Source organism: Bombus vosnesenskii, unplaced genomic scaffold (assembly GCF_011952255.1).
Source record: "Bombus vosnesenskii isolate JDL3184/JDL3185 unplaced genomic scaffold, Bvos_JDL3184-5_v1.1 scf7180000013267, whole genome shotgun sequence".
Taxonomy (NCBI): domain Eukaryota; kingdom Metazoa; phylum Arthropoda; class Insecta; order Hymenoptera; family Apidae; genus Bombus; species Bombus vosnesenskii.
This window is the reverse complement of record NW_022882927.1, coordinates 2,618,206-2,644,009: the sequence shown is the minus strand read 5'-3', so window position 1 is coordinate 2,644,009 and position 25,804 is coordinate 2,618,206. Positions and strand designations below refer to the sequence as shown.

The 25,804-nt window shown below is 32.5% G+C and overlaps 3 protein-coding genes and 1 long non-coding RNA gene across 6 annotated transcripts; 2 read left to right on the top strand and 2 right to left on the bottom strand.

Moving 5' to 3' along the window:
* The first annotated feature begins 808 nt into the window (after window positions 1-808).
* LOC117230842 lies at window positions 809-6,746 on the top strand. Its single transcript, XM_033488704.1, has 10 exons — window positions 809-1,546; window positions 1,620-1,738; window positions 1,844-2,336; window positions 2,415-2,680; window positions 2,771-2,910; window positions 4,291-4,560; window positions 4,631-4,951; window positions 5,242-5,494; window positions 5,845-6,116; window positions 6,456-6,746. The coding sequence occupies exons 1-10, from the start codon at window positions 1,258-1,260 to the stop codon at window positions 6,715-6,717; spliced, it is 2,685 nt and encodes an 894-aa protein (XP_033344595.1). The 5' UTR covers window positions 809-1,257; the 3' UTR covers window positions 6,718-6,746.
* Window positions 6,747-7,888: 1,142 nt separating this feature from the next.
* On the bottom strand, window positions 7,889-16,302 carry LOC117230840 (signal transducer and activator of transcription 5A). 3 transcript variants are annotated; one of them, XM_033488700.1, is made up of 10 exons: window positions 16,051-16,302; window positions 15,353-15,506; window positions 15,113-15,269; window positions 14,690-15,036; window positions 13,573-13,716; window positions 13,031-13,499; window positions 12,278-12,950; window positions 12,030-12,185; window positions 11,708-11,942; window positions 7,889-8,968 (listed from the first exon to the last, which is right to left on the bottom strand). In XM_033488700.1, exons 2-10 carry the CDS (start codon window positions 15,478-15,480, stop codon window positions 8,803-8,805), a joined length of 2,475 nt encoding a protein of 824 aa, XP_033344591.1. In that variant the 5' UTR covers window positions 15,481-15,506; window positions 16,051-16,302; the 3' UTR covers window positions 7,889-8,802. The 3 variants fall into 3 exon arrangements, with proteins under 3 accessions (XP_033344591.1, XP_033344592.1, XP_033344593.1); XM_033488701.1 differs by lacking the exon at window positions 16,051-16,302 and adding an exon at window positions 15,735-15,756; XM_033488702.1 differs by lacking the exon at window positions 7,889-8,968 and adding an exon at window positions 9,104-9,531.
* Window positions 16,303-16,469: 167 nt separating this feature from the next.
* On the top strand, window positions 16,470-17,214 carry LOC117230843. The gene is made up of 2 exons (XR_004492876.1): window positions 16,470-16,851; window positions 16,953-17,214. It is a non-coding gene; the product is annotated as an uncharacterized LOC117230843 (long non-coding RNA).
* LOC117230841 (major facilitator superfamily domain-containing protein 10) lies at window positions 16,614-19,061 on the bottom strand. The gene is made up of 7 exons (XM_033488703.1): window positions 18,438-19,061; window positions 18,097-18,359; window positions 17,712-18,003; window positions 17,379-17,599; window positions 17,199-17,289; window positions 16,947-17,084; window positions 16,614-16,888 (listed from the first exon to the last, which is right to left on the bottom strand). Exons 1-7 carry the CDS (start codon window positions 18,655-18,657, stop codon window positions 16,794-16,796), a joined length of 1,320 nt encoding a protein of 439 aa, XP_033344594.1. The 5' UTR covers window positions 18,658-19,061; the 3' UTR covers window positions 16,614-16,793.
* Window positions 19,062-25,804: the final 6,743 nt, after the last annotated feature.

Sequence of the window (25,804 nt, the reverse complement as noted above, 5' to 3'; positions counted from 1 at the left end):
ATGTGTATGTAAACACATATATAACTTTTTTAAGATATAAATATTTACATTGATAATTGGTAATTAAATACTTTAAATAAATTATGTTAATTAAATTTGTTATCTAATTGAGCTATAAGAATTATAAATCATGACGACCGGTAGAGGAATAACGATAAAGATGAAAAGTTTCGCGTAATCAATGCACGAATTATTGAATTATACAAAATAATTAAGTAAGTACGCAAAAGGCACATCACGATCTTAATTATGAAAGAGTAAGTTAATAACCGGACAAGGTTCAAGGGAAACCGAAGCTACTAGAGCACCGGCTCACGTAAGTACACGGATACGAGTATCACACACGACTATTATTCTAACGTTATCTTCCTTGTTTATATTTCGATAGACCGTTCTATATACTGATTGGTTGATGTGACTTTCTAGACAATTTTTGTGATGAATTCTATGTATATATTATGTTTTATAATTTTATCCGTTAACATCGTTTATTATATAAACTAAAAATAAAATGAGATTTTATAAATAACATCATACATTTTTGAGAATTTTAATTGTATCTACAAAATTTAAGTTTTTTCTATGCATCTTTAAAGAAACTTTTCAGTTTCATACTTTTCAACTTCATGGTATGTGTATATAAATAAAATGTATTAACAAAGTGTAATATTTATTCAAACTTATATGGCAACTTTATTATTATTCACTATATCTGATTTAAAGGAAAAATACGATTAATTAATCAATTAATTATAAAATACAATTAATTATATTCACTTTGTGTAGACAAATTTATGTAGACAGAATATGACGAATATATCTATATAATTAAAGATGTATTTTCTGTATAAATGGAAAGCTATAATTTATATCTACATGCGAACATATACAACAGTATAGAAAAAATTAAGTATGGCGTTAATCCTATCAGCTGATATCGTCTGCTGGAATGACGAGTCGTAGATATTAATTAGTTACACAGTGCTCCCCTAAGCATCATAAACATATGCCTTTATTCTATGGCTATTCTCATAAGTTAATAAATTCATAATAATTCAGAGTTGTTATTTTAATGACGCAATGATTGCTTTAAAATTTGTAATGGCGAAAATACTTGTTAAACACGAGTTCGATCGTTTGCATCATTGACAGGTGGGAAAGGAATATGGGGAAATAGATAGGATTATTTGTGCAAACGATTTTTTAAACAAACGGGTGATAAAAGGATCTGCCAAATAACTAGCAGATTCGGTTGTAATGAGCGACTCCGAACAGCGGCAATTACACGTGCCTTATCGAGAATATCATAGCCAGAACAATACTAATACTTCTGCCTTAGTGGAAACTGATGCATTGGTAGATCTTTCAATCACATCTAACAATTGTTTGCCAGTAAATGAGTGTTCAGAACTAATACCAGACGTTGAATTTGTTCCCAATCTGAGCAACGAACAAACCATAGCCATTGATTCCCCTGGGATGGACCGGGAGAGCCAGCCTCTCCTTGGTCGACTGGAGCTGGATGTCACCTTTAATCGTTTCCCTGGTTTGTTAATATCTATTCTAATAGATTTATCTTCTAATTCTTTATCTCTAGTCAAATCTGTTATATCTTATAGATGATCCACAATTCTCTGAGTTAGTATGGCAGGCTGAATTGGCAATAGACAATGGAATCTCCCCCGAAAGGATATACCAAGGTTCTAGTGGCAGTTACTTTGTAAAAAATCCCACAGGGGTAAGGTATAACTTCATTTTATATTTGAAAATTACAATCTATTTAATAATATCAACCATTTAAAATCATAATTTTATAACAATAACAAGACATTTTGTCTTATAGAAAATAATAGGTGTTTTTAAGCCAAAGGATGAAGAACCTTATGGAAGATTAAATCCAAAATGGACAAAATGGATGCACAAACTTTGTTGCCCGTGTTGTTTTGGGAGAAGTTGTTTAATTCCAAATCAAGGATACCTCAGTGAGGCGGGTGCAAGTTTAGTTGACCGTAAATTGGGTCTGGGTATAGTTCCAAATACTAGAGTAGTCAAACTTGTCAGTAAAACATTTAACTACCCACGCTTAGACCGTCAAAAAGCTCGTATGAAGCAAGCTATCATGGACCAGTTTCCTACAGTGGGATCTCATTTCAATCGTATTGGTTTGCCGCCGAAAGTTGGTTCTTTTCAAGTTTTCGTAGATGGTTACAAGGATGCTGATTACTGGTTAAGGCGATGGGAAAATGAACCTCTATCACCACGTCTTAGTAGAGAATTTCAACTTCAATTCGAACGCTTAGTTATTTTGGACTATATAATTAGAAATACTGACAGAGGTATTTAACATTTCGTAAGATTTTTTTATTTTTATATTTAAAGCTAAACTATTAAATGACACACTGACTTTTTTTAAGGTAATGATAACTGGTTAATTAAATACGATAATAGTAAAGGAAAAAACGGATCAGAACAGGGTGAAGTAAAAATAGCCGCTATAGATAATGGTTTGGCTTTTCCTTTTAAACATCCCGATTCATGGCGTGCTTATCCGTATCACTGGGCATGGTTAAGTCAAGCGAAACAACCATTTAGCGATGTAACGCGAGAACTTGTATTACCACAACTTTCGGATCAAAATTTTGTACAAGATCTTTGTGACGATTTATATCAATTATTTAAAGTAAGTCGTATAAAATGGCGATTATTTTATATAAATATATATAGTATTCTACAATCATAACTCTACAGTAAAACACATTTATTCTTATAGCAAGATAAAGGTTTCGATCGACCTCATTTTGATAAACAAATGAGCGTAATGCGCGGTCAAATCTTGAACTTACAACAAGCTTTAAAGGATGCCAAAAGCCCTGTGCAGTTGGTACAAATGCCTGCTGTGATCGTTGAAAAGTATTTTACATATTTTTTATAAGTTACAAGAAGATATATAAATAAAATTTGATTTTACCAATGTTATTTTACAGGGCCAAGGGAAACGGAGCACCAAGACTATTCTCGTTCTCTGATACATTTACACAGCGCTTCCAGAATAAAAGCCCTTTCTTCTCTTGGTGTTAAAAAGATCTTGAATGCTTGAAAAATAGCATTAGCCCTGTGTCAACTGAGAAGAATTATTCGATGCATTACAAATATCGCATCTTATTATTTGTGCTGTCTCTCTTAATTTTATCACGCATTACTACCTCTTTTTTCAAACGCTAGTTTCTAATCTACGGTCTGCGTAGATTTATCGACAATTACATTTAATTTATCTTGTGTTTATACCATTTTCTTTTAATTCGACTATATTAATTCGAATCATAGTATGATTATATTGTATACAGTAAATATATATAATGTTAACACAATGTTTTTCGATATGCTTCGTGGAAATGTGAGACAAATGATAAAACGAATGCAGACACTGTTTTACGACTACGCATATACATGACATCCCCTTAAAATGAAACGTGATCAATTACACGTAATTGCATTGTATGTTTTCTATGTCTTCCATGTACTATTGTCTTAAAAACACATCGATTTACATGCATTTTCGCTAGATACTGTCGAAAAGGAACATTTATCTAATCTTAAAAATTAACTGTGATCTAAAATAGCAAAAAGACATATTCTTATTGTTTAAAATAAACATTCTACATATTCATATTATATTTTTATCCGATACGTACGAGAAAATAAATTTTCTATTAGTAGCTAAGACAGAAATTTCCATTACAGTTATTATTAGTAAATCATTTCGGTCTATAAAATATCAACAAATATTTTTGTTCTTACCATTGCTATGATTTGAGTATACAAATCGATCATCGACACAATCGATTTTATCATTGGCTTTATTTTGTTTCCATTTAAATAACGATGACATAACAGTAACTTCGAAGTTTGCCTCTCCAAATTGTATGTCACTGAAGTCATAAAACGGAATGTAGAGATTCGTGTTCGCAGCTGCACTTTTATTGTTTTATATTGTTATACTTTATATATTACGAATCTTTTGAGAATCTAAATTTATTGACTATAAACACGTCTTTCTATCTTATTCATAAAAAGGGAAATAGTTTTTGATTGTTATTATTATATGTAATAATATTAAGTACAAAATGGAAGTAGTGGAGATACAGAATACAAAGAAGCAGTTTCAACTGCCGTGCCAGAAACCAGCAGAATGCCCCTGTGACATTAAAGTAACGAACCCACTAATTTTTCTATTATAATTTCCGACTGATAAACTGGGTGATTTAATATCGTGCATATCTAGTGCACAAGGAAATACGTGCAACCGTCTCGAGCAAAGTCATTCGCTCCGGTGAGAACGTATAAGCCTCCTTCGAAATTATTCGAAAATAATACCACGTATCACTTATCATATTTAAACGTGGATCATGCGGAAATGCGACGCAGCCGATCTCAACCTATCCGACCCAAACCTGCTCTCACTAAATCCGATGCTCGATTTCTCGGTGAAACGACTAATCAATTGAGTTACAAACACATTGGGAGTATTCCTAAAACAAAACCAATCATACCCAGGCAAAGGTAACGAGTTTAAAGAATTGAAACGAATGAAATTAAGAAATCTGTTAGATGTCATTCTCTGATGTGTTAGGCCGATGATCGGATCTGGTCGAATGGAGTCTGTTACCACAATTCGTCAGGATTACCCGCGTAAATACGTGGACAAACCAGAAATTATAATACCTTGTGGGAACATTCGTTTAAGTTCCGGCAAGCTGGATGCTAGTACCACAGCGAAACTTTCTTATACGGACCCAGGCTGTACGGAACCGACATTGAACTTCAAACCCATAGCGATTTACTATCCACCTAGTGAACCGATTCTTACTGATACTACACAGAAGTTAAGTTATCAACCTGTTCACATTCCAGAAAGAGATACGTACTCCTGGCAGCAGAAACCAATCTACCAGTATATATGTATTATGTTTGAATACCACAGGGGAAAGATATGAAAGTCATACTTTTTGTGTCTTACAAGGGAGGACTTTTACTAAAATACAATATTATAGTATTTACTAAAATATAATATGCTGTCAACTAGTCTTATGTTACTAAACTTGTTTCTTTATTTTTGTACTAAACATCTGTTTTACTACCTCCTTAGACATCTCAAAAATATTGATTGCCATAATTAAACCCTGTGGCTTATTCGATTTAAATAGATAAACCAAAGGGATGTTTTTACTATAACGTTTATAGAGCTCCAGATGTTGCTATGTGCGGAAAGACAACGTACACTGAAAGTTTCTTAAAGAACGAAGAGCCATGCATGGAGAAACCTGTACGGCCGACTGCTGCCAATGTCTTTCCTATCGGTGGTGAATTTCACTCGGATACTATTTATAAACAAAGCTATTTGCAATCGGCTATCGTTGAACGAGTGGAACCTGTTATTCCTTGCAATGCTATCTCGAAACCTGATGGCAAAATTTCAACAGATACAACAAGCAAAGTAAATGTATTTCTGTAACATCTGAAGACATCACAGCAAAAAGAAGACAATTCCAATATTTAAATTATATTTATTGGAAAAGAAAGAAAGTTATAGATTACATACTTACAGCTTTCATATTCAGAAGTTCAAAAATTTATTACTACAAATATTAGTTGACTACTAATTTATAGTATATATCAAAAAATGCTTTGATTTTGAGTTAGTTTATTTAAATTGCTGCAAAATGAAATTGTCTCTTTATTCAAACAACCCTTAATTTACCAATAGCATTTGCTATTAGTAAATTAACTAAGAGCATTTGCTCTTATTACTACTCTTTGTTTCCTTCTATATTAATTTTCCTACAGTTGAGTTACCTACCGGTCCAAAGCGAAAGACGTTTGCCGATATTACCTCGAAGCAGAAACATGATAGGCAATGGTCTAATGCAATCCGAAACTACCAACCGTTGCGATTTTGTGGAAAAAATTACGTTACGACCGGATCTCATTATTCCATGTGATAATCTTCGAAGCCCAGATACACCTATTGACGACAGAACTACAACGAAACTATCTTACGCGAAACCTGGGCCAGTAGAATGGGTTAAAAGCTTTAAACCTGTCGTTCAGTATCAGAGGTAGATCAGACATTTCTTATTAGCCAAGCATATTGGGTTGTTGTATACACTTTCGCTCCAAAGTTAAAGGATATTTATTACATTCATTCCAAAATTGAAAGAAGTTTAACAAAAAAGAAACAACTTTGTGGTCGCAAACAACTTAATAAGTTCTTTTTTCTTTATAAAAGAGACATAATGCTATATGCACATAGATGAATGTTATAAATTGTAATTGTCATTAATTATATATGTATTCTTAGCGAACAGATCTTATCCAGCAACCTAATACTATAACAAATTGCGCAATAATTCCTTGACCAACTTGACCAACCAACATACTTTTTACTAAACTGTTAGATCTGAAAAAATTGAATATGACACTATAAACAAACTATCGTATCAGTCTTGGACTCCACTTCCCAAGGAACATATACCATGGGCATCTAAAGAAAAATATCAACCACCTTTAGACCCTATGTGTGCTGATACTATTTACCAAGTCAGTTATCCCGCACCCGGATATTACGAAGATACTTGTATGCCAGCTGATTGCGAATGTTTGGATTTCAAATACGATAATCTCCCGGCACAAATATGTGAAACTGTGACGTGTGAATGAGATACGAACAAAAATAATTGTAATCTGAGTAACAAAACTTCTGTATAACTTCTCTATTTTTCCATATATAAATTTCTATCGTATATTATAATAAATATTTAGAGGAAAAAATATTGAATTGTTTAAAACTTGAATAAAAACAATTTAAAAATCGAATTAAAAGCTATTTTATTCGGTATGTCGATTCGGTATGCGAACACATCTTATATTTTACGCTTATATAATAATAATAATAATTATTATATATAGAGGAATAAAGATAATAATAACGTATATCTTTTACAAACAGTAAAATTGTTCTCAATAATAAAATAAACTCTAATCTTTGATAAAAGATAATAGACAATAGATTTAATAATAAACAGTATTAACGCACTAGTCTTTCAAAATTTAGTTTATCTTTACATACATCCATACATACACGTGTACGTATGTACACGCATGTACACCATTAGGTACATGCATGCACTCATACATACATAGATACGTACGTACATGGATTCATACGTACATATATATATATATATATATATATATAATATTATATAATATTTATATTATATATAGTAAATATAATTAGGATAACGACGACTTCAATCCTATTCAAAAATTTAGCGTATATCGATGTTGTATATACGCGCAACAATTCATAGTTTTTAATAAAGTACATAAACTATAGGGGAGGGAACGATTATTAGAAAACGAATATGTAATTATCTATTTTAACCGATAATAGAAACTTCCTACGCTTAGAGATCTAAAAGGTTCACCGAAAAGTTTAAGTTACTTCGGCAACAATTGAAAAATATAAATTCGTCGCATGTCGTACATCGCACTAAAAATATCACGCACCAAACGGAAATATTCAATGTTAATTTCTCCAAAAATTTTTGGAAGTTAGATTTCAATATAAAAGAGATTTAAATGATAAGAAACATAATATTTCTTCGTTAGTTAAGTTAAACGGCGACTCGAAGACAAAATTTTTTGCTAAAAATACATGCAACTTGTCTATAAGAGTTTTCAAAAAATATAACGAGCATTAATTCGAAGATTATAAGGCACATATTTAGGTCACGCTGATTACATGTTACACATACTTCATATTAGCGTTGCACAAACCCCGTTTCTTATTCCGGCACGCTGGCCCATTAGTAAATTAAAATTCTTCTTTTTTTTTTTATTTCATTATTTACATGAATGGACGTGCAAATGATTGTCTGTATTATATTCTACGTATTATCATAGCAATTCTACTTTCAGCTGACATCTAGATCTCATCGTCACCTGCTACAAGTTTCTCTTGTGCATTTTTTCCAATTAATAACTAAAACTTTGATCACATAATGTAAGTCATCTTTTACTTAAGAGAAAAACACAAAGTTCGTTTAATCTTATACTCGTAAAACAATTATCGTTACCCTGTATATATAGCATTATAATTGCACACTACACATTAATATTTCCCTGGTCATGGTAAAGTATTCATGCACAATATTCGATACTTTGTGGCGAACACTGTTTGTTTTCGAATAAAATCTAAATGGTAGAATAAGACCAGTTTCTACAATCGTGTGTCTCGAATGCTTTCGGTCGATCAATATCACTCAATTGAACACTCCATACATTGAATTGTACCGTCGTTCCGTAGCAAGCATTTAGTCAAAATCGAAAATTAAGTATTAGGTTTATAAAGCGATATACAGAGTACCATTGCACATGGTACGCTCAGGCATACGTAATTGCAACTCGACAATGTTACTACATAAAGATCGATCTCAATCATTCATTTATAATAGAACTAAATGATAATAGCTCTGAAACATATTGCACTCTTACACGATGAAAATCAAAGATATGCCACGTTTCCTCGGAGACAAACCTACTTAATAGGTGTGTGTGTGTATATATATTTAAGATAATATATATTGCAAACGACGAAAACATTTTTACATCCCTCCCCTATAAAACAACGATAATAACGCATTACATTCGTTGTGTGTACGATTAAAATTATAATTGGGATAAGAAATAAAGATAATTGATCGATAGATAGATACAAGAAATATATCACGCCTGACATACCTATTGTGGCTTAGTGTTGTAGGATTGTATGAACTCAGAGAAGGTAAAGTGATCCAAGTTGAGATTTTCGTCGATCGAGGGAAGTTCGCTGTGACCCATCAACTCCACATAGTCCATGTCCGGATTTGTTCGCCCAACGCTTGACTGGCCAAGGCCCGGAGCGTAGCTACCACAAATTAAAAGCACAACTCCAATCACTGGCATAGTAATGAACAAGAGACTCTTACTGAATCAAAACATATTGCGTGTGATACGAAACCGATTCGATCCAATTTTGTTCTTTTTTTTTTCTTTTTCCTTCTCTCTTGATTGACTACTTTAAAAATTCAATTTATCGCTTATATCATACATACGAATCATTAAGAATCGTCTATTTCGTCGAAACGTGTGACCGATTAGCCTGATAGCGGTACAACACGGCAAAGGAAATACAAACAACCACAAGAAATCCCCAACCTAGCCAAGATTGATCGGTCACTTGAGAGCTATTATTTATCCCCGATTTCTACTCTATTATAATTACACCTATTGTATGACTCTATTTAGACGAATTTTTATTAAAATTCTAGTGCCACTGCTTCATAACAATTTTGCAATAATGTTTAAATACACTCGATTGCCAGTACTAGAATTGTAACTGTGATTGGAGTTGTGTTTTTTATCAGGAGTAGCGTTTATGCATTTAATTTTCCGTTGCTGTGGTTGTACCGGCTTGCTCCAGGCCTATGCCTTCGATTTTTCAAAATTTCGTGTATTACTTTTGCACATGCACAGATTCGTAACACATTACTCTTTCACATGGATTTATATATAAAAAGATATATGTATATGTACACACATGTGTGTGCAACACGCACATGTGTATATGTATGAGAGAATATATATTTATACATACAGAATACTATTAGCGATACAACAGCTTTTTCACTTTTATTTGTTTTGTTTTGTAATGCCATGGATAAGCCGTTTCTCTTTAAAGAAAGATAGAGAGAAAAAAAAAGAAAATTTATAAAATTTGGCAGTCTGAGGAGAACGCATATGTTATTGGTCCTTAATCTGTTATTTTTTTATGTTCATTATTAGTGCTACAAATTACGTACTATAACTTATGATAGAAACAAAGGAAAAAAGAGCGAAAAACTTAAAAAGATCGATGATCTTTACGCCATACATCCAAAGATCCTCCAATCTACTGTATCTACTTTATCCGTTGGACGGATTTCATTACAATTTGCTTTACAAGTAATTTTATAAAGTTTGAAATATTATAATATAACTGTATTATCCTGTGTACTACAAAGTATCGCGTAAATCTTCAGAATAAGCATAAAATAGCCTATTTATCAACCATTCCTTTAAGAACGTATTTCTGTTCTCTTTAAATAGTAGTAGAAACATTCTTGTGGAGGACTTTGGAAATTTAATAGAGGCATTATTGAATTATATCGAACTTTTTAATAATGCCACTTAATACTAGTCATATGCTTATTGATAAAAAATTATAATATCAGCATTGAATACTGGATAACATGAAGGTTAAATCTTTGCGGACGGGGCCGCTCGACGAGGGGTATCGGTGCGCGTAGTTGAGAAAATATACACGTTGAACGTTTGCGTTATTCATTGTCGAGGCTTATATTATTTTCATTAATATTTAGTTCATCATCGCTGTCACTATCATTAGAAATATTGAAACTTCTGAACCGACTGCTTATTGAACGGAATTTGTTTCCACTGCCTGAAGCACTGTCGTCGTCTTCTGTCTTGTCAACTTCAAAATAATATTCGTCATCACTACTATCACTATCGAACATGTCCTTTCTAGATTTTTTAGGCATCGTGTATAAAGTATTATAAAAAATATAAAATATATAAAAAGCTTGCTGATTCGTCTGGTAATGCCATTGAAAGACTGAAATTCGTTTTGACTTGACCATCATCCTACATCGCGAGTTTACGTTAAACGGAATATAAGGTCTCATCGCTAAAGATCTATAATTTTCTTTCATCAAAAACATAATACTGTTTAGTTTACTATACTTATGCGTAAATACGCGTAAATATTTCAGAAAAATAGACGTACGCCAGCCACTTCAAAATAAGTGTCTGGAACTGTGAACAAATTCGGGCGGTTATTTGCCGATACTCGTCTTCAAAGGGTTAATTTAAAACAAAATCTAATTGTAAGAGGAAAAAACTGAATAACGCCAAAAAGTTCGTTAACTTCAGCAATCGTCAGTATCGTGTACATAATAAAATATGCTTTTTATCAAAATTGTCTTTATGCATCCAGTATTCTTCAGTATGCAATTTACTTAATCGTAAATAAAATTGTTTGATAGGGTTTAACGTTACTTACACTTTCATTTAATGTTATAGTAATCAGATATAAAAATTTTCAAAATTTCATTAAAAAGTTTACAAAATTTGAAACTACAGTATTATTGTAAATTATAATATTTGCTAAATGTTCGCAAAAAGAAAACATAAAAAAAACAATACTGACATTCATCTGCACAGATAGAATATAAAAGACATGCAAAGTGTTATTAGTTGTAGGAATGTGTCGTTTCTGCCTTTTAGAAACTCTTCATTAATCTATCTTTATTGACCAAACATTAAGTACTCAAACATCATGTCGATTCGATATGTTATTAGTAAACAGTACATACGATAGTCGTATAATATTATATAAAATAATTATTGCAGTCACCGGAAATGGTATGTTATGAATTAAAAGATTCAGACACATTTCTTAGAACATATACTTGTCCGATATTTAAATACATTGCACGAAGAAACAAAAAAGAATCTTTGCATATCTTATATTGAAATTTCTATGGCAGCTTATATTAATAAAAAAATGTATATGATACGATTGATATTTTAAATCCAGGGGACTGACCTGGAAGCCACTGATGGAGTATCACGCGTTACAGAGGGATCTGGACTGTGCGCTTGAAATATAGTTGATGGTGTTGCTGGATAACTACCACCGGGACCACTTTGACCGCTACTTCCTACTCCTACTACGGAGGAATGCGACGGTGTTTGACCACCGACACCAGGCCCGCCCCAACCAGGTACGTGCGTTACCAAAAACGGTTTCACATATCCATTTGCCGATGTAGATTGATTTTCTATGATAAAATATATTTTACACAATCTCAATTCAAAGTATTACGAAAATGAATAAAAGTGAAGAAACGAGAGTAAAGGATATTTACCTGTAAATGGCGTGTAATATTTAGAAAATGCTTGATCTTTCGATATGTCTGGATAGAGATAAAGCAGGTGTTGTAAATCGGACACACGGTCAGCTAAACTACGTATCGCAAAATCTTTGCTCGTGAAAGGTTGTAACATGAAAACTTCAGTCTGATCTACAAATATTAATATAAAATTGGAGAATATTGACTGAAAGAGAAAACAGTAACGACTCTAGTTCAAAGTAGTAAAATGTATAGATATTTACCTCCAACCCAAGCAATAGTAACACCACCAAGTTCAGAATCTGAAAAACGCATTAGAAATGTTCCTGACGCACAACTCGCCAACATTTCTTCCGCTTGTCTCTTTCTCACAAATCCCAATATATAACCGTCCATCCATTGACTTTTTAAATGCTCCCTGGTTAATTTCATCACAGCATAAAACCATTCCCAAAACGTAAAATTTCTTTCTGGTAATGGCTCTTTGCAAAACTGTGCCCAACTCAAAAGCAAACTAGAGTAGTCTTGCCCACTTGCATTACCACCGCGAAACGCTTTTTCCGCGAGAAATCGTAAATTATCTTCCGTTAATGAACGACCTGTCGCAGATTTAAATTTAACATTTAATGCTTCAGCTACTTGACCCCATGGAACTTTATCAGGCACTGCGAATGGTACTCTTCCAGGTTCAGCAAATGCATTATCCCATGTAACTGTAGCCCATGCGTGTGGTTCTTGATTTCCATGTACAATTACTACAACTGGTAAACTTAGAGTCCAAACTGCGAATACCAATTCACCTCCCCCAACGCTAAATTGCGATTGAAAGAGAAGGGAAAATTTTTCATCCATCACAGATTCCGTTCCTTTTTTTTCTGCTCTTTTGATCTTTTTTAACTGCATATTACGAAAACTTACAGAAAGTTGTCTTGTTGCCTAGAAAGTAAAAGCATGATGGCTCATGTTTTGTTTTAGCAATATAGTGAATTATGATAATTTTATTTTCTTCTTCTTACCTGATGATATTCCATCGTCCCCGTATTATTTAAAATTTCACCGCTAGCTTCTCCATTCTTTGCCATTTTATCGCTCTTTAATAAAGCATTTGCTTGAGCTTCACTGATAATGCTCACCTTAACTTGAGGAGGAGTCATGTGAACATTCAATTTTCCGCCAACAAGCAAGCGTACTGTACTTGTAAAACGAGTATTAGTTTTCATTACTTGCGGTGGTTGTTTTTCTATGATGAATGTACTTGTAACTAACGAACTAAGTAACTGTGTAATTTGGGCATTTAAAGTAGGAAGAATATCTTGCATTCCTGGTGGTTCTAACGCAAATTTTTGCTTTAAACGTTCTGCTTCTTTAATTTGTTGACGATTAAGCCAAATTAATTCGGCTAAGCTTTCACACCATTCTTGAATAGAATCCAAATTGCTGTTAAATAGCGCGCCATTTCCTGCTAGTTGTTGATCTCTTTTCCATCTAGATAAATATGTATTTTTATCTTTACAACTTGCACGATTATTTGAAGAGAAAGAAATTGAACAAGTTTTACCTAATAAGTTCATCGTCTAAGACTCTAGATTGCAAGCTATTTAATCTAGTAATAGTATCCTTCAGTTTGTCAGCTAATGTCAGTCGTAATTGCATTAAACCTGCTACTTTATGGTTCAGTAATTGTTCTTGTTGCTCTTTTTGCCTATAATAGCATTATTTTCATTATTTACGTTTTATTATTATATACATCAATAAGATAGAACACCTGATATTATTTTGATTTAGATCAATATTATTATCTATAGCAAAATATTGCAAATCAAAGGAGATCAGTAAGTTAAGACGATAATATCAAGTGCCTCATCCTACAGTAGATATACACAATATTATTAACCCTTTGTCCTACCCACCAACTCCCGATTGCTCGGGCCACAATAAACAAGATCGGTCATGCGTTAGCTGTTTAGCCGTGTGCTCGAACTTGCGCAAAATGTATGCGTCTTATGACATGTATATTTCAGCGCAACGAAAGAAATTGTGAAATAATAAACATATTTGGGCACAATTAATACTTTTAAGATATCTGAGAAGTAATTATGATCGATTCATCAGTAAAAAATGATTTATTATTTGAAAGCGGATAATGCATCAGTAACAATTTGAAAATTAATACTTAGTTTAAGATAATAATATTTTGTGAAAACTCGTAGAAAATTAGTAATCTTCAACTGTGTGATATTTTTCTAAACAATGAAACACAATAGGAAACACAATATTACCATCACTATCAATATCAGAAGAATCTACCGAATCACTATCCACAATAATAACATACTTCTCATCATCATTAATATTAGATTAGAATATCATATCATCAATATTAGATTTTCTCTTTACTGACATGATAGATATAAGGTTTTTTAATTCCTTTAGCGAATTATAACCTAAACATGTGAACATAACAAAGAATTACACATAACTAAAGTAAGAAAATATGGAGCGCAACTGAACCACGAGTCTGACTTGTGTTGTTTACATTTATCCCAAATGAAGTATCACGAGCCAGGCTAGTGTTGTTTACATTTGATCAGCTTATTGTTTTTGTCCCAAATATTTATTATGGGTCTCACTCGTTGTTGTAGAACAAAGGCTCAATTATATAAATATTTAAATACCTTCTAATTTTTTTCTCCATATCTAAATTTTGTTGATTTTGTGGTTGCGTTGCAAGATGTTGAAGATGTGCATTTAGCTTAGTACATTCGTGATAACTAATAGCAAATGCCTCCTGTTCTTGCTCCATTTTTCGCAAATCTTCTCCAGTTTCTTGAGTTCTACGTCGCAAAGACTCAACATGTTGGGCTATTTCAGCTATAGCATCACTAATCAATCCTACTTTTCCTCCTGCCATACTCATTAATGCACCTCCTAAATTCTCTACTTGAGATACTAATTTCATTTCTGTTCCTAGGCAATGTCTAATTATTCTAAATAACGCTGTAGGATTATGTGTATATCTCTGCTGCATTAAAAAAAGATACATTGTGTTAAATTAATATAGTTCAAATTAACTATTAACGCTTCATTATAAAACTTACACGAAAATTTTTTGCAGCTTCCATTAATTTTAATTTTGTTAAAAACATGTCATCTGTGTTTAATGAAGCTGCCTTAGTTTCTAATTCTTGAATTAGAGATCTCACAAGAGTAGCTATATATTGTTCATATTGTGGATTATCAGGTTCTATATCAGTCCTATAATAAAAATATTGCTCCAAATACTCTATATACATATATATAAATTAAAAGATAGATGAAAGCAAATATATTTAACTTACCACATTTTTTCTTCTATCCAAGAAGATAAAAAGTGTCGGACCTCAATTGGAAAATGTTCTCCATAAACTGAACGTACTTCTTGCAATGCATCTTGTGGTAATTGTTGTGCTTTTGCCCACAGTGACATTTTGATTGTAATTATAAATTCTTCACCTTAAACATATTTAGTTGCGTTATTATTTTTCACTAATTAACATCAATGTTTCCATTAAAAGAATATTAGACGTGCTTGCTCTAAAAATAATATAACCACAAACTAACAATCTACTTGATATTTGACAATATTACATTTTCAAATTTATTAATTAATATTTTTAATAAAGATGTATTCATTAGATATTTCGTCTATATTTCTTGCAGAATGTGTAGTATCAGTATTACTTGATAAAACGAAATGCTCGATATTATCAGAAACCGTACATTCTTTCAAAGTGGATATATATACTTCCGAAACTCAAGTAAGAAAAATTACATATATTTAATATTATTTTAAAAGATATCGAATAAATTGAATTAAATAAAATAAGTTTACCGATTATTCAATTTTTAATTTAATTTTTTGAATACAATTCAAAGAAAAGAGTATGATATCGAAATTTAGAAATAACAGAACGTAACGTATTGCAATAACGCGTAAATAGATAAGCGGGAGGGGCGAAAGAAAAAGATGTTCACTTTAAGAATTGGTTACACTCACCTGCTGCTAGTCCGCAGACAGAAGCAACTAGGATTTGTACTGTATGATTCCGATACCTTCAGTTTGCTTCGATTTGTTGAAGATGTAACCTTTGAACTGATCAAACTCAGTCTACCGCGCAATAATTGTAAACCTAATGACTGAGGGACCGGTCGCACTCACGAATCGCATCAATAACTCTCCCCCTTCTGTGTTACTCACATCAACGCGGACGTCGACGAAGTCCCGCGAACGGAAGAATTCCGAGAATTTCTTACCGTAAATGGCGCGACACAAAAGGGAGAGGGTAGGGCACGTGACAAGGCACCAATTACGCATACGCAAAATCATGATTTTCTCAGGGACGTACGAAATGGAAGAAAATATTTTTATCTTTGATTTCAATAATTTTCTTTGTGATTCTTTTGCATTAATGAAATATATCTTAATCGTATTTTTCTTATAAGTTTATCGCAGGAAAAAGCACGTTATATCACAGTACCATTAATTTGATAACTTTTCGATAAATCAATAACTACTAAACATGGCGGAAAAGGAGGGAAAGGTAAAGAGAGAAAATTTGCATGTTAAAATGTACAATTATTCACTCTCCATACATGATACAAAAAGCGTATAAAGAATATTTTCTTAAATGTTTACATAACGTTATAAAACGTTGTAACAACAAACGTTATAAAATGTGTAAAAATACTGTACAAATATAAATATACAATACTTATATAAATACCTTTGTTTCCTTTGTTTCAAAATGACTTAACAGTTTGAAGAATTAAAGGTGGAAATACAAGAAATACAGCACCGGTAAGATATGTTGCCTTACTACCAATACACCAGAAAGCTGAAATAATAATTCAATATAAATTACTGAATTAAATGATTCAATATTCTATCTTTACCTGAAGAAGCTACAATAGGTCCACAAGCTCGTGCTAATGCTCCAAGAGAACGAAAAACACCTGTTATTGCACCTTTTTGATGATCTGGACCAATACGCGTTACAAGCGTCATCATACATGTAACAACCATGGCAGTTGCTATAATGTATGAAAAAGATATAAAATTTTTATTTATTTTAATCAAATATAATAAATAATCCATAGATATTTGTTGTATTTCATATACATAAATTTATGTCACAATATACTCACAAATTGCAAACAGAAATACTCCAACTGACAATGTCAATATATCATTTGCTAAACCTACACAGATAAATGCTGGAATAATCAGCCATAAACCCTAAAATATTTAATATATAATAATATAATTTAATCAATGTAAAATTAATAATGGCAGAAATAGTTGCTCTGTGTTTTCAAAATATTTACCAATCCTGCAACAGACTTTGTTTTATTAGGTGGAATTGTTCGTACCCAACTTCCCTGCAAAATTGCCATAACTAATCCAATTCCCAAAAACATCCATCCTTGTTGCATGCTTGTAAATTTAAACAAATAATGAGTTAAGAAAGTTAAGGTAAATTCCAAGCCACTATACACGAACAAATATATGAAATATGCACAACCCAGTGTTTTTAAATCCTTTTTGTCTGAAATTGTATATATATATATATATATATATATATATATATATATATGTATATATATAATTTTTATTGATTTCTATAGAATTTATAATATGCTAATTTAAAGCAACTTCACCTTGCAAAGTTAGTCCAGACACTCCATTAAATTGGAATAGATCTATAGGATTAATGTAAGTAAGAATTCCAGAGGCACCAGTTACAAAATTACTGGTTCTACAATTCAACGGTAAAGATTCTTTTAAGTAGCAAACAGTAAAAAACAAGTCACTCGCTGCCAAGAAAAGAGCAAATACTGCAGGTATTATGTACCAAGTCCCTTTTCTATTATCACTAGAAATCCATGAAAAAAATGCTCCTATCATTGGACCTGCTACAAAGCCTATAGAAAAAGCTATGCCAACAAGTGCCTGAAAATAAGAAAGATTAACTTATTTCTTTATTTACATTCATCTGTCTTCAATGTATGTTGCATTTATTCATATGTTTATCTTAAACCTCACCATTGCTTTTCCCCTTGTTTTTGGAGATGTAACATCACTAATGATAGCCATTGATAAATTAATATTTCCTTTACTAATACCTCCAACAAATCTTGCTAATACAAATATAGCAAAATTACAAGAAAGTGCCCATAACAGGTAAGACAATGCAATACCTGTTAGACAAAATATCATCAATGGTTTCCTTCCATATATATCTGATAATGCTCCTACTATCGGAGCACTCAAAAATTGTAGGAAAGAATACATAGAACCAAGAAAACCTATAAGATAAATTATGCACCTATGTTAATACATATTAATATATCAATAACTTAAATAAAATGAGGAAAAAGACTAACCACCGTAAAGTACTGTATTGACTTTATCAGGAGCATCAAAAAATTTTCTTGCATTTTGTATGTAATACAAAATTTTAAAATATATGCCTTGATTATCTTCTATTTCTTTATAATAGTCTAATAAAGCTGGTAACAATGGTAATATCATAGTAAATGCCAAAAGATCCAGCAGTAAAGAAATAAATATTATCTGGACAGTATTATCTTTTATTTTAGCCATTATTGAATATAATATATTATAACAGCGAAAGTACTTAATATAAAAACTTTTAAATAATACTGTAATTTAAAATATAAACTATGGTCCACTTGTATCAAATGGACCATTAATATTTTCAATATTTCATAGCTTCCTCTTATTAATTATCTGCATAGTTGATAGTTGAACAATTTCACTTTGACATTTTACACAACAATCTTTGTAGCAGGAATTAATTCTTCTGAAAATGTGAAGTTTTGCTTAGCTGTGATACTTTCTATTTGTGCCATCGTAAATACTTTGAAGAATTAATTCCAACGAGTGAAAGGATTTGACCTACTTTTCCTTGTATCTCTATTTCGGTAATTCCTTACCGACTGTTCGTGCAATCAATAAGAAAGAAATCTGTTTTATTATTGGATCAAAACATTGGGGAATAAAGTATTTTTTATTGTTCCATCATTTAGAGTAGTTTACAAAATTATTTATAATTATGTCTCTATATATATTATGGTCTTTAGAATTTTTATATACCAAAAAATAAATCCTCTCTTTATTATGATCTACATTAACATATTAACTGCCGCAATGATTTATAACTGCTGTTATATTAAAAAATAAAATTGATAGGACGTGTATAATTATTTATAGATTATATCTTTTCGAAATATTTTCATTTCTAGTATTACCAGAATAGTATCAGTAAAAGATAATGATGTAAATAAAAAAGAAATGGAATAAGTTCCCAAGAAAATTGGCCGAAATAATAAGATATCTTTTATATATATTTGCATTGTAATAATGAATATTGTATTCATCAAATCATGATTAATCAGTAGTTTGTTTTTATTTGCCAGTGAAGCGAAAAATAGCACAAACAGGCGCACCCAGAAACATTATGTATGTTCAACTTCCGGTTGTTATAGACGATATAAAGTATTTGTATACACGGACACGTTTGAATTCGACCACGGATTCACTTCCTCGATACGAACAAAGATCTTTTGAATTTCGTCTCGAAGTGTAACGTCGCTCGGAACGACCGTTTGTTAACTCAATACATTATTACGAATAGATAGATCATTATGCATAAAATCTTTTTCTATTTAATGTAAACGCAGATTAAACAGATTACAAAAGATATAAACATCTGTTTAACATCACTAATTATATTAATGGTAACATAAACATTTTTATAAGGTATAATATTAAAAATAAGAATTTCTTTTTTAATGCAGGGTGATTGAAAAATTGGTCGATTTATACTTTACACATATACATACATAATTTACATAGCGTACATATGAACGGTTAACAAATATAAAGGTTCAATAGTTTGAAAAAATTAACGAAAATAACACAATTTTTTCTATTATTAATACACTATTAATTCATATATGTATTTGTACGTAATGTGAAATTATAGGAATAGCTTCAAACTACGCATAGAACAGGTGGTCTAGAAGGCAGTATGTAGTGTTATATCGTGATGAAAATTTAAGCAAGGGATTCAACGCTTGCCATCTGGGCCCTATGGTGTGAAGCACATGCTGCACATTGATGCCATTCTCTGACATGTGTCGATATACTTCAAAACTTTTCTTATTTAAAGATAAGATAACAAAAATAACACTGCAGAAAAGAAATTCTAACTTTCTACGAAATTGATCTAGCATTAACCTTAGCATCACGCTAAACATTCAAGAAATCGCCTTAAATATTATAACAGATTTCAATTTTATTCTTCACTACAGATAAGAATCATGGATACATTTTGCAAAATTAAATGCTGATGACAAATTTTCTACTAACATTCTTTCGTTCCTGAAAATAAACGTGGTAGATGAACTCAGTGAATTTTGAGAAAAATTTAAACGAAGCATACCAATAACTACCGCATCAGTTCGTTTCAACGAGAGCAGGTATGCAAAGGAACAAAAGAGCCGAACTTAAAATCCCGTGAGGGTTTTCGTAGGTAATAAAGAAGAAAAAAAGAAGGAAGGAAATAAAGGTGGAACAAGGTAAGCAGATGGAAAAATCCCTCGGTCGACAAATTCAACAATTTTCTAAGAAACGTAGCTATCGTAAAAGCACGGTGGAAATTCGCTGAACAATGGGAACAAAGAAAATTTTCGGGTACCACGGCGGCCTACGTACCGGCTGTATGGCAAGCTGCATCGTGTGCTGTTACACACCGTAGAAAACCCTATTGCTCGCGTAAGCTCTGTATTATGAACTAGGTGTACGAACCTTTCGAAATCAGACAGCCATCGTATATGCCATAAACACGAGTAGACCCTCTCTTTCATGGATTATAAATCCTTACCCTGAACGGTATTAAAGGGAAGATGATGGTCGGTCAACCCCCAATACAACGAGAAGACGCATTTGCTAGAAGGTATATTGAAAACGGGATTCGAATGCTGCGATGTCGCAGTTTGAAGGGTGAGAAAAAAGAAACCAACTGAAATGAACGAAGGACACAGGTAGATAGGAGGGGAAGGAGGAAAGAATGAGAAGAGTGAGAGAGGAGGTGAGGAGAGGGGCAGCGAATGTTCGGACAAAAATAAGGAAAGAAAGGGAAAAGGAAAGGACTAGCGAAAAAAGGATGGAACAACACGGTAGAAATAAAGAGAACAGAGGAGTACCGTATGCGTTCGACCCGTGTACATCTATATAGAGTGTATAGTACCAACATAGGAATAAGGATATGTAAGCGCGCGTGCCCGCGCAACCGACAGCAGATGCGCTCGCTGCGGCAGCTGTCCTCCTACAAGTGGTTCTCAATCATTCTCTGTTTTTAATCTTCTTTCTTCTTTTGCGTATCAACGCGTGTCAACGCCAAATCAAAGAATGACACTAAGATAATGTCTTACTTGAAAACTTACAGCAACTCGATCAAACAGTTATATCATCAAATTGTACGTTTTTCAATTAAACATATCACGTACTTCGTAGGAAAATATTTCAGTTTCATTTTCGAATTTATTACTGAAAATTCTCAAGGCGAGAATTGATTGTAATTTTAATAAATAAATAAAAAAAAAATTTTCGAATTTGTCTTTGCTACTTCAATCCTATGTGTTTACATAATATTTTTATGAATGTATACTAAAATGATAGAACCAGGTGTTAAATCCAATTCAATTAGTTTACGGTCAAATTAGTTGATCTCGTCAACTTGTCAAAAATTTCATTATTCTATCCCAAATCTATTAATTAAGTTATATGTATTGGAATCAGAATTATAATTGATAACAATGTTTATGTAGTATAACTGCAGCAATTTAACTTTACAGTTAAGGTAATTGACAGAGATATATATATAATCTAGAAAAAATGATATTTTATCATCGAAGAAGATATTTAACCATTGATGTTCCTTTGTCCAAGTTTTGAATGATATATGTTCAACGTTCGCACGTTTAATCATTCGTAACTGCAACTACGTAGTACAAACTGTAAGGAAGCTTTGTTTCTTAAAACAAATATACAGAAAAGCTAAAGACTTATTTTAATTAAAAATTCGTTTTTATTTAAAAATAAGCTGTTACGTATTTATGCATATTTAGTATGAGTTATGCACGATAATTTTGAAACGATATTTTTAAAACGTCACGAAAAGTGTCACTGCGCAAATTGTAATAGCCTTACTATTGTAAGATTCGGGTGACCCTTTTTTCCCATAGGACACCTAGCTAACAAAAAGACAGAACAAGAAGAACCGTATACGTCACGTACTTGACAGGCGGAGCAAAATTCAGGACAGCTGATACAATTTTGGCGGGCTTTAACGATAGATCTGCGCTACAAAGTGACCCAAGAAGGACGAGGAAGGAACGTAAGATAGAAAGAAAGAATAAAGCCACTCGAATAAATAGGAGAAAGAGATAGGTAACAAGAAAGTAGAAGGAAGGTGACGGAAGGGAAAAGAAAGGGAGGAAGAGAAAGGGATAGCAAATGGGAGAAGAAAAGGGGAGGAAGTTGGAAGAATTGAAGGTAGAAACTGACGGAGAAAGACGGAGAGTAAAAAGAGATCGAGAAAAGGACACGAAAAAGAAAAAGAGGGAAGCTTTAAAGTTGGTTGTTGCTGGTGTTCCTGCTTCGTTGCTGTTAAATAAGAATAAGCCCCCACCATCGACCCTTAGGGGTACCTATATAGCTGGGGGCTTTCATGTACTTGGGACCCAAAAGGAATAAAGAGAAGAGACACCTGGTCACGAGCAGCAGTTTGTCGAGAACTCTCTGGGTGGGATGTTGTCACGTCTTTCGTGCTTCCTTCTCCAGAAACACGAGCTCAACGGAAGAAGTTTACATCTTGTTATTGTAATCGCTAATATTATTATTACCGTTGTCGTCGTAGTTATCATCAATGTATTGTTCTAAAATAAATCGTGATACATACGTTGTATTTTGTCGATAGTGTCGTGCAGTGGACGAATAAACTCGGATCGTTTGGTTTTCTACGTCGATTTTACGACGTTTACATCGCACTTTCCAACTAGATGAGAGACGAAACGGGACGAAACGGGACAAAACATTGGACGTGACGAGGGGTAAGGAAGAGAGGATAACCGTAGCGCGGGATATTGGCAACCGGTGAAGGACGTCATTTATTTTGATTTGGGGGTTAGGGTGTACACCGGCAACGTGTTTTTGTTAAAATGTGTATTACTCACTGCGATATGTCTGTGACGGTTACTGAATAGCGGACTGCAAACACTATCTACCTGCTATTTTATTTTATCGTGTTCGAAAAGAGGCAAGATCGAGGAAATGGCTTGTTGAAAATTGTAGTTACCGAAACTGTAGAAAGCCGTTTGATCGAATGTGCGTCGTAGGTATGTGCGTGAAGATTAACCAAGAAAATTATAAGACCTTCCTTTAAATTTAAGTCTTAATATTAAATTAAAGTGTTCGAATAATGTTTGACTTAAAATTATACGGCGCGTACCTTGTATGTTAATCGTACCCGGTTTCTACGTAATATTTGTGCACGAAGCTGTAGTGGACCCAAACTCGTGTACAAAATAACACTAGCACACGATCTATCATAATTCATAACATAAATGAATTAAAATGGATAGAGTTCTCTTTGATTTGGAAATGACTAATTTGAAGACCGAATCGAAGAGATTGTGTGAAAATACCTGATTGTAAGATAGTGGTTTTTTCAAGAGCACGTGTTTACACAAAGATTCGATGAAGGCTTTTGTTTCCAATCATTACACAACTTTCCTTATAACCTAATAGAAGCAAATGTTTTATATAAACAATTGTTTACGTAACCTCGCTGTACATATAAATTTCATTGTTCTATTGTAATTTATCTTGGCACGAGAAAATCTGTTATTTTGCATAGAAGATAGGCCGAGATTTGTGACAATGTTTTATAATATAATTCTCAATATTGCACTTGTCCCGGCCTATCGGAATGCATTATATTTCATCGTAGAAGACAGAAACAAACAACGATCGATGAATATTGATGGAGAAAGGATTAACAAGAAGACAATGGTAATCATTTTACCTAAATTCGTCGAGGATACTAACAGGTTGGGATGTGGGCATTATTTGTTGAAGGTTAGATCAAATTGCACTCGTCCCGGCCTGCTAGATCTATTCGACCTATCATCTGTTGCGCTTCCGATACCGGACTAAAATATCCTCCAGATTATTCATTCTTCGAAAAGCTAATAATGTACACAAAATCTTTATCTTTTGTTACTATAAAAATATACTGTTTATTTATGTATATTGATATTCGTTTTATTTAGAAATAAAAATGGACAGGACAAAATGCCCTCAATTCCTTATATTACGTATACTACGTATATTACATTTGGGTATATCCAAATAAATGGCATGTAACATCTAAAATATATTAGATTTTAGTGACAAATGTCAAATTTTACATTACAAATCTTAAATGTACATATTCTTCACAATTAGATAAAATTTATGTGTGAAATGGAATAATAAAAAACGTTGAAAAAATTAAGTTCGTTTTATCTTAAATTCATCATCCTAATCCTAATATCGCAAAAATTTCTTTCTCTTAGTTTTAAAGTATATTGCAATAAAAATTAAAAATCGATGAATAAGTTGAGAATTTTTACTCTATTAATTTCTACTTATATCTATAAATTTACTAATCCATATTATTGTTTCGTTCAGTAAATTACAGATCATATACATAAGCTTCTAGAAGTCGATAATTATTGGATGATTTGAACTTTAGTACCGTTAAAGATCGTTAAAAATTTATTTGTAATTGTAAACGAAAAGGAATCAATTTTCCTTTTTCATAGTATCATTCTCTCACGATCGAATTCGTTAAATTCATGAATGATTCGACCAAGAATAGAACAGAAGAAAGTGATGGACAATGATAGATTCGATATTTCTTTGTTCATCTTCCTAAGTAATACAAATACAATATAATATGTATTGTTGCTTAAAAATTCATACTAAAGTACGGTTTGATTTTTTTTACTGTAGTGAAATACAAGGAAAAGAGGAAATTAGCTGAAAAGAGAAGAAGAGAAAAACGAGAGGACTAGGGGTTAAGTTACGTTCGATCGAATAAGAAAATACAATGAAAGTAGTCGAGCTAATGTCGTTTCTCTTGTTGGTCGGTGAAACACGAATTTTGTTTTTCATTCATATTCTTCAAGTAGAAGACGTGGTGTAAGCATCCCCTTTTAAGAGTCCCACGGTTTGAAATAAAACACCTGGCTTCTTCCCTATGTGAGCACTATATAGTATACGTACATGCACATACAATTACATGTTAACACGTTTACGCGCACGCATATTCTCACGGCAGAGAACTGCTTCTCTTCGCGGACTGGTTTTGGCTTCCTTATAAACTTTATTCAATTCTTTGTAATATGCCAAAGGGTATACTTCAACATCCATACGTATATATGTACACGTATACGTGTATTTACTATTCATACGCTAAACAATAAATGCGCTGAAAGAAATGAATCTCTATCTTGTAGATACGACGGTGCAGCTGCCATATTCATCTATTACATATACATATGTATATATGTATATATGATGTTCTTATAAAACCAGAGATAAAAATGATGGGCGAAGCATTTAATAAGAAAGGGTTGAATATATTTCTTAAGGAAAATTTTCTTTACACGTTCCATCT